The sequence below is a fragment of the Hyaena hyaena genome, unplaced genomic scaffold (genome assembly GCF_003009895.1).
Source record: "Hyaena hyaena isolate Hyena2069 unplaced genomic scaffold, ASM300989v1 scaffold_2196, whole genome shotgun sequence".
Lineage (NCBI taxonomy): Eukaryota > Metazoa > Chordata > Mammalia > Carnivora > Hyaenidae > Hyaena > Hyaena hyaena.
Genome location: NW_024082814.1, coordinates 1 through 17,517, shown reverse-complemented (window position 1 = coordinate 17,517; position 17,517 = coordinate 1). Strand labels below are relative to the sequence as shown.

Here is a 17,517-nt window from a genome sequence, read left to right as displayed (position 1 = left end):
CATAGCTCCTGACCGTTCCACTACTTCTTTCCATTGTACCATGTTGCCTTACTCATTAAAAATAATTCACTGGATTCAAAATAATTTTCTTGTGATTGTATTTTGGAAAGGAAAGTTGGCTGCCCCCATGGACATATTTGGGCTTGAGCATTCCAGGAGGGAAATAATTACAGTGGGTCAAGAACAGAGATGGAGGCTCCTGTGGACTAGAGAGCCTAGAAATGGACATGAGGACTGAAATGCTCAAAATAGTGGTAGACATTTTATTCATGTGAAGTTTGGTCGCTAAATTTACTGGAAGTACCACCCCTCCCTCACTCCCTTCTCTCTTGCTTACAGCTCTAACCCAGCACTCCTTACTTGAGACCCCAGAAAACCTACAAGGACATGCACCAACTGAACACATCCAGTCCCCTATTGTGCCTTTGCAAGTCCCTTGCTTTTACTTGGGGCAAGGATGAAAGAAGGGGGCGAGGAGCAGTTTTTCCTGGGCATATTTCTGTCTCTGCCCACCAGACTGTGAATCCTTGCCTTCAAGCCATCCAATAGCCAGCTTTCACAGTCACTTCTATGCATCTGGGTACAGAACTAGAAAAGACAGATTCAAACGGAGACCAAACCCAAAAGCTCAAATCCCTCCATTTATCTTCATAAGAGCTGCCTTTGAGGCCTCAGTATTGAGAGGGGAGGTCTTGGTTGGCTCCCAGACTCAGTCTCAAAGAGAGCCTCAGCACATCAAAGCACTTGCCCCCTTGACAGAAGTGGGTGTATTTCAGAACCAGAGAGCTAGCTGGGTTGCTTCTCAGGATTGAGAGGTCACACGTTCACCTATTCAGGCCCCGTGCAGTAAACATTGTGGCTTATTTCTAGGATTCTGGTCAAAGACCTGAAGCAAAAACCACCTGTGGAGACCATTGTAGAGGAAGCTGAAAACGGGAACAATGAAGGGGAGCACAAATGCAAAGAGGATTCCGACAAAAAAGGGGTCAGAGGTAGGCCAGTGATTCTGGGTATACTCTGTCACACTTTACTGCTCTTGAGTCCAGCCATCTTGCTTCGTGACTTCTATGCTCAAACTAAATAAAGTTAGAATCACGAATAATTACTGTCTTCTTCTTTCCAACAAATACCTTCTATTCCTGGAATCTTGTTTCTCCTCTTAAGCACTTTATGACTCTAGGCCTCTTTGACTATGATCTCTCTGCTGGATCCTCATTACTTAAAGAGGTAAGGATTCCTATGCCTACGAGGTCCAGTCAGATAATGAAATGCAGAAATGGGCTGCATGTAACATGATAGGGTGACATGTTCTCATAAATATTAATTGTTATGAAAGATGGAGATTGGAAGTTTTACATCTTTGATACTTGGCTTAAGAGAAGGTAGCTGGATTTTCACATCTGTGTCTTCATGGAGTCTCTCGTGACATGTTGTCCCAGTCGAAGCACAGGAAGGAAACCCTAGGACTTCAAAGACTTTTGGAAAGGTACCTAGGGATCTTTAGGGGTTGCCATACTACCCTTTGGAACTGTCCTCTAGGAGATTGTTGTTTTGTGGGCAACACACTAATTGACATTAAAATGAAGTAAAAATGCTGATGGGACCAAAAAAACCTACCCATGTCAGTGGGTCAACATTGGCTAATGGATATTGTGTTTGCAACACTTGGCCTCCAGGATTACGTGTAAACCGTTAGCCAAATATGCACATGCTATTGTGTCTGTAGCCTCGTCTGTCACTCTTCCCTCCTGTGGACTCCTTCTCTGAGCAAGACTGTCTAGTTATGTCTTCCTAACATATCTTGTCCTTCTCTGATTTCATGCTTTTGTTCATTCTTTGTCTCCTGCCTAGAATGCCCTTCCTTTTCTTACAGTCTATCCCAATCCTACTTACCTCTCAGCGTCCTTTTTACATCCCAATTCCTCCATGAACACTTCTCCCATAACTGCATTCTGAAGTATCTTCTCTCTTCTCTAAACATGGCAGAGCCTTAAAGATGGCACCATCAGTTGGAATGCAGACATTTTTCCTCATTGTCCTGAGTTGCTATTTATGCAATGTATGCAAAGCACTTAGCATTGTAGGCACATACTGAGACCTCAACAATGGGAGAGCTCGTGTTTTTTGTTTATATCTTCTTTTTCTCTACAACTATAGATCTTCCGTAATTTTACGACGGGGTTGTATTGAGATTAACCCTTTAATGAGTTGAAACTATCATAAGTTGACAGTGTGTTTCATACCTCTAACCTACTGAACATTATAGCTAGCCTGTCTTAAATGTGCCATCTAGCCTACATCAGCCTACAGTTGGGCAAAATCATCTAACACGAAGCCTATTGTACACTAAAGCCTTGAATATCTTATGTAACTTATGGACTAACGAAGGTGACAGACAGACTGGTTGCGTGGGTACAGAATGGCTGGAAGCGTATCGCTTGTTTACTCTCCTGACTGTGTGGCTGACTGGCTGCTGCAGCTTGTTGGGCCACCCAGCAGCCCCTAGGGAATGTTGTGTCACATATGGCTAGTCTAGGAAAAGCTCACAATTCGAAATCCAAAGTATAGCTTCGACTGAAGTTTATCGCTTTTCTGCCATCCAAAGCCAATGCCAAAAAATCATACGTCAAACCATTATGAAGCCGGAACTGTGTGTATATCTTTTGAAAGATCTTGAAGGGCAAAGACTTGCCTCTTGCATTTTCTTAAGTGACTAGCCAGTGTTGTGCACGTAATAAAGATACAGCCAAAATATTTGCTTTAATCACGCTAGGGCAAGGGATACTGGTTTACGAAAGGTATCTGATATACCAATTTTCCCGGGTCAAGTAATGAGTTTTAAAAATCAGTAAAAGGACAGAACCACCCATTTGAAAGTTGAAAGGAAACTTGGTGTCATTCATTTTACAGAGATCGTATCCCCCAAGAACCTTCGAGAAAAACATGCTCTCACTCCTCTCAAAATAGCACATATCAACATTCCAAACCTTTCAAAGCAGAATGTGACTGGTGGTACTCCCGTGAAATATGACAGGTAACGTATTTGCATTTTATCTGGTGTATGTTACTAAATATGTTTTGGAGTTCTATCTTGATGCAGCAAGTTTAAAGAAACGATCATTCATTCCTTCTTCTGGTATTCTTGAGTACAGTCTACCTGTTAAGTGATTGGTATAATAGATTCAGTCAGAGCTCACAGTCTAGTGGGAATCCAGACATACACAGAGTGATAAATTATGACTCAGTAGGATTAATGCTATGACAGAGATAGAAACAAACTAGCACAGCAGGAGGGGGAACATCTCAGTCCCTTGTGGATTTGGGAAAACTTCCCTGGTTGTTTTCTGTGTGTTTGGATGTTATGATATGACATAGTTTCATTATTTGGATCAAATGGGACAGCAGTTTTGCTAACCATGGTTGGCATTCAATGAACATTCTTGGGTTGAATGCATGTATTACAATTCATTGTGGCCATATCTTCTAACAATGTTATGTCAAATGGTATCTATTTTATTTTATTTTTTTGCTTGTTTATTTTGGGACAGAGAGAGCAAGCAAAGAAGAGGCAGAGAGAGAATCCCAAGTAAGCTCCACACAGTCGGTGCAAAGTGAGATGTGGGGCTTGAACTGACAAACCATGAGATCAGGGCCTGAGCCAAGATTAAAAGTTAGGTGCTTCACTGATTAAGATTCCAGGCACCCCAGAAGATTTCTATTTTCTTTTTGAGGAACACACTTTTTTTCAGTTTATTTTTTACTTATTTTGGGAGAAAGCTAGAGAGGAAGTGTGGGAGGGGCAGAGAGAGGGAGACAGAATCCCAAGCGGGGCTTGTACTCCTGAGCTGTGAGATCATGACCTGAGCCAAAATCAAGGGTTGGACGCTCAACAGACTGAGCCACTCAGGCACCCCAAGGAGGACACTTGGGGTGTCCTCAATAGGTAACCTATTGAGCCTTGACTAGTCACATTGCACTGTGCTGGCAAATTTGAATTTGTTAATGTGTCACAATGTATCAGCTATCATATGTGTGATGTATGCGTTTTCTGTGGTACTAAAGTCATGTTCAAAATCCTGGGCATGATTTTTGAATATTCTCACGGATATGAAAGATAATTATGAATTAAATGTCTTGCACTTTGGAATTTAGTTCAATCCAACCGACACTGAGCCCCACGGTGTGCTGGGCATTACTCTAGATGCCCAAGATCCAGAGTTATAAGACATATAAAAGACATACAAACTGTCTCTGAGGGAGCGTGAACAAGTAGTAGACATGGTAAAGACAACAACAGAAAGTACAGGAGCTGAAAGGAGGAGGAAGTAAGTAATTGTTAGCGCTTATTAGTAGAGGCTTCCTAGAGACGTTGACCAAAATGGTGGGGATTTTTGGTGACGATGATTGAAGTACTACATGTGTATGACAGAGATTTTGAAAAGAGAGAAAAAGACACAAAACGTCACCCATTACACCTATATTTATAGTTGAAACATATACACACGTTTTAAGTACAAGTGAGATCGTATCAGACGAAGCCTTGTTATACTCAGCAATGAGTGGTAAACATTTCCCCTTGGCCTTGGGTTACCCAGAACATGAACGAATAAGTGAACCTCATTTCATTAATTTAACCTTTTGTTTAACCAGTCTCCTTTTGGATATGTAGATGATTTGTAGTTTTTTAATATTTTAAATAATCCTGTGATAATATAACTACACACAACTCTTGGCACACACCTGAATACTCTATAGGATAAAAACTGTAAAGTAAAATTTTAGAGGTAAGAGATGAGCCCATTTTTCATGCCTTTGGTACAGGCTCCCAATTATTCTCACAAAGGGTATATCAAATTATCTTCCCCGTAGCAGGGATATGAAGGACTGATGTCTTCCCCGTAGTTTTGTTAATACGGGACATCGTGCCCTCCAACGGATTCCATTCTTCCCCAGGGTAAAAGCCAGAGTCTTTGCTGTGGCTTGCAAGATCCTGCCTGGTCTCTGACCTCTCTCCTACTTTCTGTCTGCCATCTCATCTCCCTCTGACCACTCTGAGCACAGGCACACTCCCACCGCAGGCACTTTATACTCATTCACTCTGCCTAGAATGCTTTTGGCATCAGATATCTGATTCTTATTAATCCCCCCTTCTTTCAGGTATTTACTGAAATATCACCTTCTTGGTGCAACTGGTGTGGGCATTCTCTTTATGGTTTAACCCTGCATCCCTCCAGCATTACAACGCATGTATCACCTTCATACCTTGTACTTCTCAAAGAAGTTTATTTATTTTGAGGGAGAGAGAGTGTGTGAGCAGGGGGGAGGCAGAGAGATGGGGAAAGAATCACAAGCAGGCTCCAATGCTCAGCGCAGAGCCCGACATGGGGCTCGACCCAAAAATCCTGTGACCGTAACCTGAGCTGAAATAAAGAGTCGAATGCTCAACTGACTGAACCACCCAATCACATATACTATTGAACTGACTCATTTGATTCTCATCTGGCTCTCGGTTCCAATCAGAAGGTTAACTCCGTAACGACCAGGATTTCTCTTTCTTTCTTTTCCCTGTGTATGTCTTGTTCTTTGCTGCATCTCCCATGCCGAAAACAGTGCATGTAATAAGCACAATACCCTTTGTAGAATGCATTCATTTTATCCCCATTTCACAGAATTGGTAACTGAGATATTTTTCAAGATGACCCAGGTTGCCTAATGCCAGTCAGCCTGTAAGCAAAAAAGCTAAGATTCGAACTCCCATTTACTTGACACAATCCATAGGTTCTTAACCTCAAGGCATAGGGATCCTCTAAGGAAAATCACTAGGATATTTTTCTTTGTCTTCTATTTATGCTTGCTTCTCCAATTATCGTTGCTCATGTCAGACTTTTAAACATTAATTCATGTTGCACTCTTTTTATAGATTTCCACCTTCACATAATGTAAAAGAGAACAATTGGACGAATCCTAAATTTTTTCCAGGCCCTCGTTGCCGGGATCATAATAAGGTAGGACAGGTACAATGTCGTTAAACACACTTCTCTTTCTGTTTCTGACTTATGTTTCACAGTACGAGTTATGGGAATTGCTCTTCAAAAAAAAAAAAAAATGTATGGATGTGGCTCAAATACTCAGGACCCAAAATGGGGCTATGATAAATATTCCTACTAGTCAAAATCCATTAGGGTAACACAAGCAGGGTTGCGAGATGTCTTTCTACTTTTCAGTTGGTACGAATACTCTGCTCTTTTGAGATAAAGAGAGGGCACAAGTGAGCTAGGGCAGAGAGAGAGAGATAGAGAGAGGGAGGGACGGAGGGTGAGCAGGATTCACCCAATGCAGGACTGGAACTTGTGAACCATGAGATCATGATCTGAACCAAAGTCAGACACTTAAGTGACTCAGCCACCCAGGCATCCCTCCCATGAATACTTTTGATCAAATAAGAGTTCAGTAAATCCTCTTGGATATTTGTGCTGCCCACGTTGCAGATCTCATGTTTCTAATGGCCGTCAATACCTTCTTTTATGAGGTATGTTGCTTGACATACTCCGTCTTTGGAAAGCTCGGGCAAAGAATGTGAAGGGAAAAAAGTAAAAGGCAACAAATCAATTTGTTTTCAAACCTGGTATTGTAGGAAATGTGTTATGTTTGCATACAACGAGCACAGCGCCTTTTCCCACTGCGCAAGAGCAACGAGGCAAAGAAGAAGGATGGAGAGGATGTGCATTTCATTCAGCACTATCCAATGTGGAAGGATGAAGAGGATCTGCTGAAAGACCAGGTAGTTCAGCACGTTGACTGAAGAGTGGGACAGTAAGAACCTGAGTGTAAAGTGCCACGTAAAATGCTCCATCACATGTCTGTACTGTAACCTATTTCATCATTTCCTTACTGCTGGACTATAAAACTTGGGTTGTATCCATCCTGGGATGACCAAATAGCTAAATGTTTGCACCTGCCACTGATTTCTCTCTCTCCCCAACCCCCAAGGACTGAGTTTTAAAGGTAGAATTCTTGGATTTATATGGTTTTATTTGTGACTTCTATTAGACTATTATCAAGGCTTTCCCCTTCAAATCCATGGCCTCTCTCAAGTAAGCAAAGAGAGGATGGCACCATCACACTCGCACTGTCCAGATTTCTTTGGTCTCCCATAATTCACCATACTGCTCTTTCCTGCATTTGTGATATTAGGTCACCACTCAGGAAATCTTTCATTGCTTCTTATGATCCCCACAGAGGTGCTGCCCAAAGCCTCAGCACAGGGGGTAAAAAACCCTCCCCAAACCCACTTTTATAAATCTATGAAGCTATCAGAAAGTACCATAGCCTCCCAATGGCAAGGTTCTACCTTGGTTGCATTATTGTAATGTAATAGGATTCCATGTTTAAAGACTGTGTTTTCAATACACAATTTTTTTTTTTCAAAGATGAGCAGTCTGGCTATTAGAGAACAGAGTCAAAAAACGGCTGCCTATCATCTCGGCGTTGCCGAAGCTATGAGGAGCCACAAGACTAAGAAACCTGAATTTAATGTGAGTCTTTTCAAAATTTCTCTTGCTAATACCTGCAAATACTATAAATGAATCACTGATTTTAGTCTTCTGAATTACTACCTTTATTCTTTGTTGCTCTTTGGTATTTTAGAGTAAATGAATTACTTCTCCTTCATTGCAGAATGCTTTCCTGGTAGACAATCGGCCACTCACTGCTGAGATGAAAGCTGTGAAAAAACAAGTGTATTCCCAAAGCCTCCAGGAACACCTGGGTAACAGACGGAAAAAGGAGATAAAAGAAACACAAGAGACACAGCTGGTAGACCGCCTAGAACCAGTGCGGCTCGCGGAAGTGTGAGTCCGGCCCACAAGCTCTCAATATGGGGTCAGAATTTCCATGGGAAGCTTATTTCCACGTGAGATTCAATCGGCGTTGGTCGTTTCATTACCACAACTGTACCCACCTGAGCCAACCAGCCCAGCGGGCAGCCAGTACCACAGCCTAACATTTCATTAGAAAAATGAAACAGTCTGTCATTATGATAGTGATCATTATAGTGATACGAATCGATAATCAGATATAGAGTATCACTTATATTGTTTTGTGATCACTGATGCTGGTAGATGCAGGAAGGGACTTGTCTTGAACAGGCACCATTCCCAGCTATTCCTAGTCAATGCAAGTCAAAGTTGGGATTTTATTGTAAGTAAGGATGTNGGCAAAAACCCCCCCCCCCCCCCCCCCCCCCCCCCCCCCCCCCCAACAGCTCCTTGGTAGACATCGTCTTTCTTCCAGCTCAAACCTGGGCGAATGTTAGTCTCAATTCCAAATATTCAGGAAAGAGAATCTGATTGGTCTTGTTCAGATCATCTGACGCCTGGGATAGGGTCAGAGTTCAAACCTGCCTAAGAAGGGGCTCCCACTTCTACTGAAGTCTGGAGAGAAATAAAAGAGGCTACTCTAGTGTGAGAGACACTCTGAAAACCACTTTTTATGACCAAAAAATTATTGTTCTATAAAATGTGTATGTTCCATTGTACTCGCTTTATAGATCATATGGTTTCCCTGTGGGTGGCATATAACAGAATCAGAAAGCATAACAGGAAAGATCACTTTCCGTAAAAAGGAATATTATGGTGAATCATCTTGTACAAGAATAGACACTTCCTGCTTTCCTATCCAGAATTCTTTGAAGCCCGGGGGTGGAAGGGCGTGGGGATGGAAGGGGGCCTGTGTTAGTGGTAGTGATTTTGGACAAAATGGTCATTCCTCTGCTTACACTCGACCTGTCTGTCCTCTTTCCAACACACTGTCCACTAGCCTATGCATCCAATTACTCCTTTTGTTCTTAAAATTGAAGCTCCTAGAAAGAAGTACCACTTTTTATTTTCCAGGCTCTTACTCCTATTGATACTTATTAAATACAATTTAATGATGTTAATCTGTATTACTGTAAAGAAAATAACAGGCTGTGCCCCTGCCTCCTCTCATTCTTAATTTCCAGACTCGCTGAACAAAAAGCCAAACAGATGAAAGACAAGATGGAAAAGGCTCAGAGTTATAAAAGAGCTTTGGATGCACAGGTAAGGGGCCAATTGTGATTTTTGTAATTATGCAGTGCTACAGTAGCATTCTAAAAATATGTATAAAACCATAATGTTATGAGTAGCCTTGTGTGTCACCCGTCTGGTAGTTTTTGTAGCCCTTGTTCCTTCCTCTAAGGGTCTGATATTTTCCTATGCTACACTGTTATGCATAAGGTTTTTTGCCTGGTAATATTCTGATCTGTATTACGTGTGTCCCTATTTCAGATTAAGAAGCAATCCCCGCAAAAGCCTGTGCCTGAGCCCGATTCTCGTGAGTGTGTCTTTGGTAAGGACGAGAGAGCCATGACAGTGGAAATGCGTAGGCGAGAACGAGGTTGTATGAAACACCAGATACCGGCTGCTGCAAACAACAAAAGAAGAATCATTGTGGACCACGTGGTGGACCAGAGGCAGGATTTGCAGACACTGCTGAGTATACAAAAAATGTGAGTGAGCCCAGGTCTTTCTTCCTCTTCGTCCTCTCCTGCTCCCCTCTCCACATTCCGCTTCTCTTCCTCTCTTTCTCCCTTTCTCTTACAACAGCACACAAGCAATAATAACAGTGAACACCCTGAGCAGTTACCATGTGCAAAACAGTGTCCTAAGCTTCATCTTCTTTTGTCCTCATACTTCACCCTATGAAGAAAGGTTATGGATAAAACCCAAGCAACCAGACCTGATCCCACCTGTCTCAGCAGTTACCTCTCCACACTTTCCCTTCCCTTTACAGTTCAGTTTCTTTTTTTTTTTTAATATTTTTATTTGTTTCTAGGAGAGAGAGAGATACAGCGTGAGCAGGGGAGGGTCCGAGAGAGAGGGAGACACAGACTCTGAAACAGGCTCCAGGCTCTGAGCTGGCAGTCAGCACAGAGCCCGACGCGGGGCTCGAAGCCACGAACCGTGAGATCATGACCTAAGCGAAAGTCGGACGCTTAACCGACTATGCCACCCAGGCGCCCCTACAGTTCAGCTTCTTAAAAGAGCTGTCCAGATCAGCACTCTCCATTGGAAATACAATGTGAGCCACAAAGGTGCTGTTGTGCTCATCTAGACACTGACCTGAACCTTGGGCCCTTTCTCCAAGAAACCCCCTTCCCTCTAAGAAGTATTCATGGAGTAAGCTGCACTGATGATGGCTGGTGAGGGGCGGTGAAGGTGGCAGTATGGGCAGAGGAGGACTTTATGCCATATCGATGCAAATATATCTTTATATTCAAACATCAAATACCCAGTATCTTTCTTTTCCTTTCCTTTTCTTTCCTTTCCTTTCCTTTTTTCTTTTCCTTTCCGTTTTTGATTGGATGGGTGTGTACCTTATTGTATGTTCACTTCAAGTATGGTTACCATGTGTCGCATTACATTGCTAGTACAATATCACTGACTGTATTCCTTATGCTGTGCCTTTTATTCCCATGACTTATCATTCCATATCTGGAAGCCTCTATCTCCCACTCCCCGTCACCCATTTTGCCTGATCTTCCATCCCCCTTCCCTCTGGCACCTTCAGTTTGTTCTTTGTATTTCTAGAGCGGATTTTGCTTTTTGTTTATTCCTTTTTTTCTCTTTTAGATTCCACTCATGAGTAGAATTCTATGGTATTTGTCGTTCTCAGTCTGTCTTATTATCACTCGGAAGAATACGCTTTAGGTCCATCCATGTCATCTCATATGACACAATCTCATCCTTTTTTAGGCAGTGTAAAAGTATATATGTATATATACACATACCCCATTTTTCTCAGGCATTCATCTACAGATGGATGCTTAGGTTGCATCCATATATCGGTTATTATAAGTGATGCCGCATGTATATATACTTTTTCCTTTCGGTAAATCCCCAATGGTGGAATTACTGGATCCTATGGTAGTTTTATTTTTAACTTTTTGAGGAAGCTCCATACTGTTTTCCACAGTGGCTGCACCACATAGCATTCCCACCAGCAGTGCATTGCACGAGGGTTCTATAATATGTATTACTATAATTTAACATTTGCATTATTGATGAACATTCATTCTGTTTCCAGATGGTCTGCTATTAACAAGAATTTTGCATTAAACATCTTTAACATATACCTACTAGTTCTTTTGTTTCCAGTGGAGAAAATGGAAAAATGAAAGTAGACTTGTGGATGCTAGCCTATGGCACATTTTACATATCACCAGATACTGACAGTTTGCTTTCTAAAAAGGTACGGCAATCTTGTGAGCATCCTAGTTTGCCTCCCTTGTAGCCCCACTGCATTTTCTCACAGTCTTAGCGTCTAAATTACCCTGACTATTTAAACTAACCTTTTAAAAAACATACAATCATAGCCAAAACGCTTTTGAAAAGATGCTCAACATCACTAATCGTTAGGGACATGCAAATCAAAACAGTATGAGATAACTGCTCACTAACAGATTGTTTCCATTTTCTGAACTGTGAACAGGTCAGCCTTATCCTGCTGCCAGCTGTCATTGTTCGTGCTGTTTGGCATAGATGTCATTTAGCTTTTAACTAGATGTTTGCGTCTCCAAGCTAAGAAGTGTTTCGTGTTTTACTGAATATTTACTTATGTAGACTCGAGAGACGGGGATGCTCTACTCTGGTGAAGAAAGGTAGCAAAATAGGATGGGAAGATTGCAGATGGAACTTTTATATTACACAGTTTAATTATTTAATTCCAATCACATATCTGTCCTGGATGGAGGCCAAGTCTATGGCAGTCATTTATGTAAATGGAGGGGGGAAAAATCTGATACTGTTTAAGATGTATATATCACCGTATATACAGATAAGATGGCTATCTTTTCTTTCCCCTAGGGCTTTATGCAAAGAAAACCTATGTTTGCAGAATGAGGTTTCACAAAGGCAAAGATAAAATGTGCTGTCATTTATTTTGTATTTTAAAATCTTTGCTTGGGTTGTCTTGTGAAATGTCCAAATCAGGAATAATTATAGGTTTTTCTTATACCACCTGCGCCGTGAAACATTTAACACTTTTAGACGGTTCAAAAGACCAGAAAGGAAGAAAACTGGATTCAGTGGTAGACAAAACCGCTGAGATGCAATTAGGATGTAAAAAGTAAAGATAAAGAAAACAAAGGCAAGCAAAACCTAAAACTAAAGAAAAGAGAAAAAGAGAAAGATACTAGGTCTTTGGTTACATTCATTAGGATGACTCCTATCAAAACGCAGAAAATGATGGGTGCTGGCAAGGATGTGGGCACTCTTGGTGGGAACATAAAATGGTACAGCTGCTATGGAAAACAGCATGGCAGTTACTCAAAACATTAAAAATAGAATTACCAAATGATTCAATAATTCCACTTCTGTGTATATATCTAAAAGAATTGAAAGCAGGGTCCTTTAGAGAAAATTTAAAAATTGTTTTATTTTCACTCCAATGTAGTTAACATGAAATGTTATGTAGAACAGAGTGAAATATAACATTGCACATTTTAGATGTACAATACAGTGATTCAGTAATGCAATGCATTACGCATTGCTTCTCAAGAGAAGTGTACTCTTAATCCCCTTTACCTATTTCACCCATCTCCCGTCCACCTCCCTCTGGTAATCAATCAGTTCTCTCTCATTAAGAGTCTGTTTTTTTGCTTTCTCTCTCTTTTTCTCCCCTTTGATCGTTTGTTTTGTTTGTTGACACATAGGAGAGAAATCAACTGGTATTTGTCTTTCTCTGACTGGCTTATTTTGCTTAGCATTATAATCTCTAGACCCATGCTTGTTGATGCAAATGGCAAGGTCTCATTCTTTCTTAAGGCTGAATGACATCCATCAAACACCCTCCCCTGCCCCCGCCCCCCCTCCCTGTGCACTTGCTCGGGCACAGACACACACACACACACACACACACACACACACACACACACACCGCGTCTTCTTTATCCATTCACCTATTGATGGAACCTGGGCTGTTTCCATAATTTGGCTTTTGTAAATAACGCTACAAGAAACATAGAGATGCATATATGCCTTCAAAATAATATTTTTGTATTCTTTGGTGAAATACCCAGTAATGCGATTACTGGATTGTAGGGTAGTTTTTTCTTTAGAGGAACCTTTGTATTGACTTCCACAGTAGCTGCACCAATTTGAATTCCCACCAACTGTACATGAGGCTTCCTTTTCCTCCACATCATCACCAAAACTTGTTTCTTGTGTTTTTGGTTTTAGCCATTCTGACAGGTTGAGGTGATGTCTCATTGTGGTTTTGATTTGCATTTCCCTGCTGATGAATGATGTTGAACATCTTTTCACCTGTCGTTGGCCACCTTTTTGTCTTCTTTGGAGAAATATCAGTTCACATCCTCTGCCCATTTTTTTTTTAACTTGGATTATTTGGGTTTTCTTGGAATTGAGTTGTAGAAGTTCTTTATATAGTTTTAATTTTGATAGGGTCCCAATAGTTTATTTTTGCTTTTGTTTCCTTTGCCCCAGGAGGCATATCTAGAAATATGTCATGGCCGATGTCAGAGAATTACTGCCTGTGCTCTCTTAAGGACTTTTATGGCTTCAAGTCTCACGGGTAGGTCTTTTATCCATTTTGAGTTTATTTTTGTGTGTGGTATAAGAAAGTGGTCTAGTTTCCTTCTTTTGCAAGCTGTTGTCCAGTTTTCCCAGCACCATTTGTCAAAGAGACTGTCTTGTTCCCATTGAATGTTCTTTCCTGCTTTGTAGAAGATTAATTGAGCATAGAGTTGTGGGTTTATTTCTGGTCTTTCTGTTCCATTCCATTCAACTATCGCCGTGTCTCTCTTTTTGTGCCAATAGAATACTGTTTTGGTCACTACAGCATTGTAATATAAGTTGAAGTCTGGAATTGTGATGCCTCCAGCTTTGTTTTTTTTTGTTTTGTTTTGTTTTGTTTTTGTTTTTGTTTTCTCCCAAGATTACTTTGGCTATTTGAGGACTTTGGCTATTGGGCTTTTATGTTTCCATGCAAATTTTAATATGGTTGGTTCCAGTTGTGTGAAAAAATGCTTTTGGTATTTTGATAGGGATTTCATTACATCTGTAGACTGATTTGGGTAATATGAACATTTTACCAATATTTGTTCTTCCAGTCCATGAGCAGGGAAAGTCTTTCCGTTTGTATCATTTTCAATTTCATTCATCATTGTTTTATAGTTTTCAGAGGATAGCTCTTCCACCTGCTTTGTTAAGTTTATTCCTAGGTATTTTATTCTTTTTGGTGCAATTATAAATGGGCTTATTTTCTTAATTGCTCTTTCTGGTGTTGGGTGATCAGTGTACAGAAATGCAACAGATTTCTCTACCTTGATTTTGTATCCTGTGACCTTACCGAATCCATTTATCAGTTCTCTTGGTTTTTTTGGTGGAGTTGAAAACGGGATCTCGAGGAGATCCTTGCGCTCCCATGTTCCTAACAGCCTTCAGTGGCCTAGAAATGGAAGCAAACCAAATGTCCAGCCACAGAGGGCTGAGTGAACAAAATGTGTTAAGACACCTACCATGGGTTATTACTCCGCCTTCAGAAGGAAGGAAATTATGACACATGTGACAACTTGGGTGAACCTTGATGACATCATGCTAAGTAAAATAAGCCAGTCACAATATTGTACGACAAATATTGTATGATTCCACTTCTGTAAGGTATCAGAGTGGTCAAATTCATGGAAAAGTAGAACGGCGGTTGCCAGGCACTAGAGGGAGAGAGAAATGGGGAGTTGTTTAATGAGTATAGAGTTTCAGTTTTGCAAGAGTTTTCAAAGAGTTCTGTAAGTAACTGTTTTTAAATAGTTTCAAAAGGTGGGAGGCAAACCATAAGAGACTCTTCAATGAGGAGAACAAACTGAGGGTTGGTGGGGGGAGGGTGGGGGAGGGGAAAATGGGTGATGGACATTAAGGAGGGCACTTCTTGGGAAGAGCACTGGGTGTTGTATGTAAGCGATGGATTACCGGAATCTACCTCCAAAACGAAAGGCACACTGTTTACACTGTATGTTAGATAACTGGACAATAAATTATGAAAAAGAAAAAGTTCTGGATATTGGTTGCACAACAACGTAAATATACTTAATGCTATGTATGTGTACACCTCAAAGTATTTAAGATGGTCAACTTACGTTACACGGTTTTCATTACAATTAAGAAACACTATGAAAAGGAAAAAAGGTTATGAAAGGAGTATGTAATAGGCCTCATTTGGTCTTTGAGCTCTCATTCTGATATAGGTACTGCTACTTTCTGTATATTATCTTATTTAATCTTTATACTGACCACACAAGAGCTGACTTGTGACATCAGTGCTCCTGAGAGGAAAACGTGGCCATGTTCATTGTAGGAACAGTGAACCAGCAGAATCCATTCCTGATTTGTATCAGAGGGTCCTGACACCTAGTGGCAGTTGCTGCCTGTAGTACAGAGCCAGGCAGAGCAGGCTGGATCAACTGGCACATTTAGAGAAGTCCTTTCTAGACTTGAATGACAATGGAAGGTAAGAGTTTCAGTCTGGCAAGAAATAGACACGTATAAATAATTGGAACCAGGTTTAAGATGATTCACAACAGCAGGGGCTACATGTCTGGAGATGAGTAATAAGAGACACTTCTCATTGGGAATTCTGGGAAATGGTACTTGAGGAGAGATACACTGAAATCACTTCTTTGATGTCATGACCCTCACCAAACCTTTTGTTTTTTAAACCTTCTTCACAATGTTAGATACTTTCTTGACTTCCTTTTCTTTCGCCTAGTCACTTCTGTTTCTTTTCCCCTTTCTAGCCATTCATTTGTATTCCCGTCTACTTTGCCTTGTAACATGCCTTGTAACATGCCTGTAGCAACTCGGGGGCCGATTCCTGACAGCTGAGCGACTGTAATGAAAGGAAAGAAACTGGAAGTAGAGGAAATCCATTCGAGATGATCCTTCAGATTAGTTAAATCAGCCTCAAAGGAAATTAGTGGCTTTAAAGGCTGAATTGGTTAACTGGAAAAAGGTTTCAATCCTGCTAATGTGAACCAGGATTGAAGATGAAAGGTCCTAGACCCGTAAACTGTTTGAGAGCTACAGTGTTTTTAGTGTTTTCCTCAATGTTCCTGCCTTCCCGTGTATATCAAAGAGTGGTGAACAAAATCAGAATGTTTTCTGTGTAATCTACCAGAAGGGAATGGGGCTCCGAGGGTTGGTGCATGCCTTCCCCCGTGTTGTGATTGTGAAGAAAACCAGACTCTGCTGTTGTCTCCAGGGACCTGGCGGACAGGAATGCTGAACGCGAGAAGAGAAAGGTGATTAACCAGAATCTCCAGGCCGATTGGAAAAAGAGCATGGCAGAGAAGAGACAGAGGGAGCAGGAAGAGAAAGCTTTCCAGCGGTAATACCCGATCGGAACCAGAAGTTCTTTGCAGAGAAATCCCCTCCACTCCATGTTTAGTTTCCTGGCATCCTGGGATGGCAGACAGGTTTCCAGGGCCAACGCCCACTGAGCAGTAGTGGCTGCCTAGCGAACCTGGTGGAGAAAAGAATTCTGGGTTCAGGAGGAAATGCTGCGGTGGTGTATTAGAAATGTCTGCTATGGATATGTGATTGGAGAATGCTATGCTGTGTGTTCTTTGCTCGCCATCTTGCCCTAATCTTGGCTGTGTGTAGGGTGGCTTAATTTTCATATTGTGGCTGGTAGGGAAGCATGGGGTGGGGGAGGGTAGGAATTCTCCTGGGAAATAACCAGCTGGAAACACGGGGAGGGAGTTTCCATCGGGACACATCTGAGGCTGACAGAATGGTCATTTAAGAGCAGAGTCAAGGGGTTGCGTGTAAGATTGGCAACTGGGAAAAAGAAATGCCCGTTATGGAACCAGCAAGCACATGTTCCTGAAATGTATTATATCTTTGTTCCCTCTACCCAGCTACCAAGTGACAATCTAGAGTCAGGGAACCTAGTCATGGCTTTGAGAATTCATACTAACTTTGGAAAGGCAGCTCAACTTTTTGTCTTACTTTTCTTTGTAAGATGAGGAAAGGAAACACTTCCTTGACATAGCAAACAGGAGTTTTGTGATCAAATAAAGAGATGGAAAAATATTAACTTTAAAAATTATTTTACAAATGTGTGGTGTGATATGGCAGTATGTGAAAACATAACAGACCAAGCCTATACAGTCACATACTATTAAATCCTGAATATACCAAAATAATACTTTAAATTCCCACATGTCAGCTAATTTTAATCATAGTTAAAATTTGTCATAATAAATTTTGGTCTCGAAATCCATTTCAAGATTTTCTCTTCAGGCATTTCCTACCTGTGTTTCTCATGGGTAGAACACATATTTTGTTACAATGTGAGTAAGAGTGATAATGTGGCAAAGTAGAAGTACGGTTGTTTGGCCAAGAGAAGAGAGCAGGGAACTTGGGTTTCAAACATTTTCTTTCTTTCTTTTTTTTTTTTTTTTTAGTTTATTTTGAAAGAGTG

General features: G+C 41.1%; 1 protein-coding gene across 6 annotated transcripts in view; it reads left to right on the top strand.

The window, feature by feature from the left end:
* The window catches only part of CCDC81 (coiled-coil domain containing 81), a 35,462-nt gene extending 18,797 nt beyond the window's left edge, over positions 1–16,665 (top strand). For 2 of the 6 annotated variants that reach the window (XM_039225463.1, XM_039225462.1), the window contains exons 8-16: positions 871–992; positions 2,911–3,034; positions 5,921–6,014; positions 6,635–6,781; positions 7,431–7,535; positions 7,678–7,850; positions 9,002–9,080; positions 9,309–9,529; positions 16,294–16,665. In XM_039225463.1, the coding sequence (XP_039081394.1) occupies positions 871–992; positions 2,911–3,034; positions 5,921–6,014; positions 6,635–6,781; positions 7,431–7,535; positions 7,678–7,850; positions 9,002–9,080; positions 9,309–9,529; positions 16,294–16,423 (1,195 nt within the window). In that variant the 3' untranslated portion in view covers positions 16,424–16,665. Of the gene's footprint in view, positions 1–870; positions 993–2,910; positions 3,035–5,920; positions 6,015–6,634; positions 6,782–7,430; positions 7,536–7,677; positions 7,851–9,001; positions 9,081–9,308; positions 9,534–16,293 lie in introns of all 6 variants that reach the window. The other 4 variants (XM_039225465.1, XM_039225466.1, XM_039225464.1 and 1 more) reach the window with 4 other exon arrangements.
* The last annotated feature ends 852 nt before the right edge of the window (positions 16,666–17,517 follow it).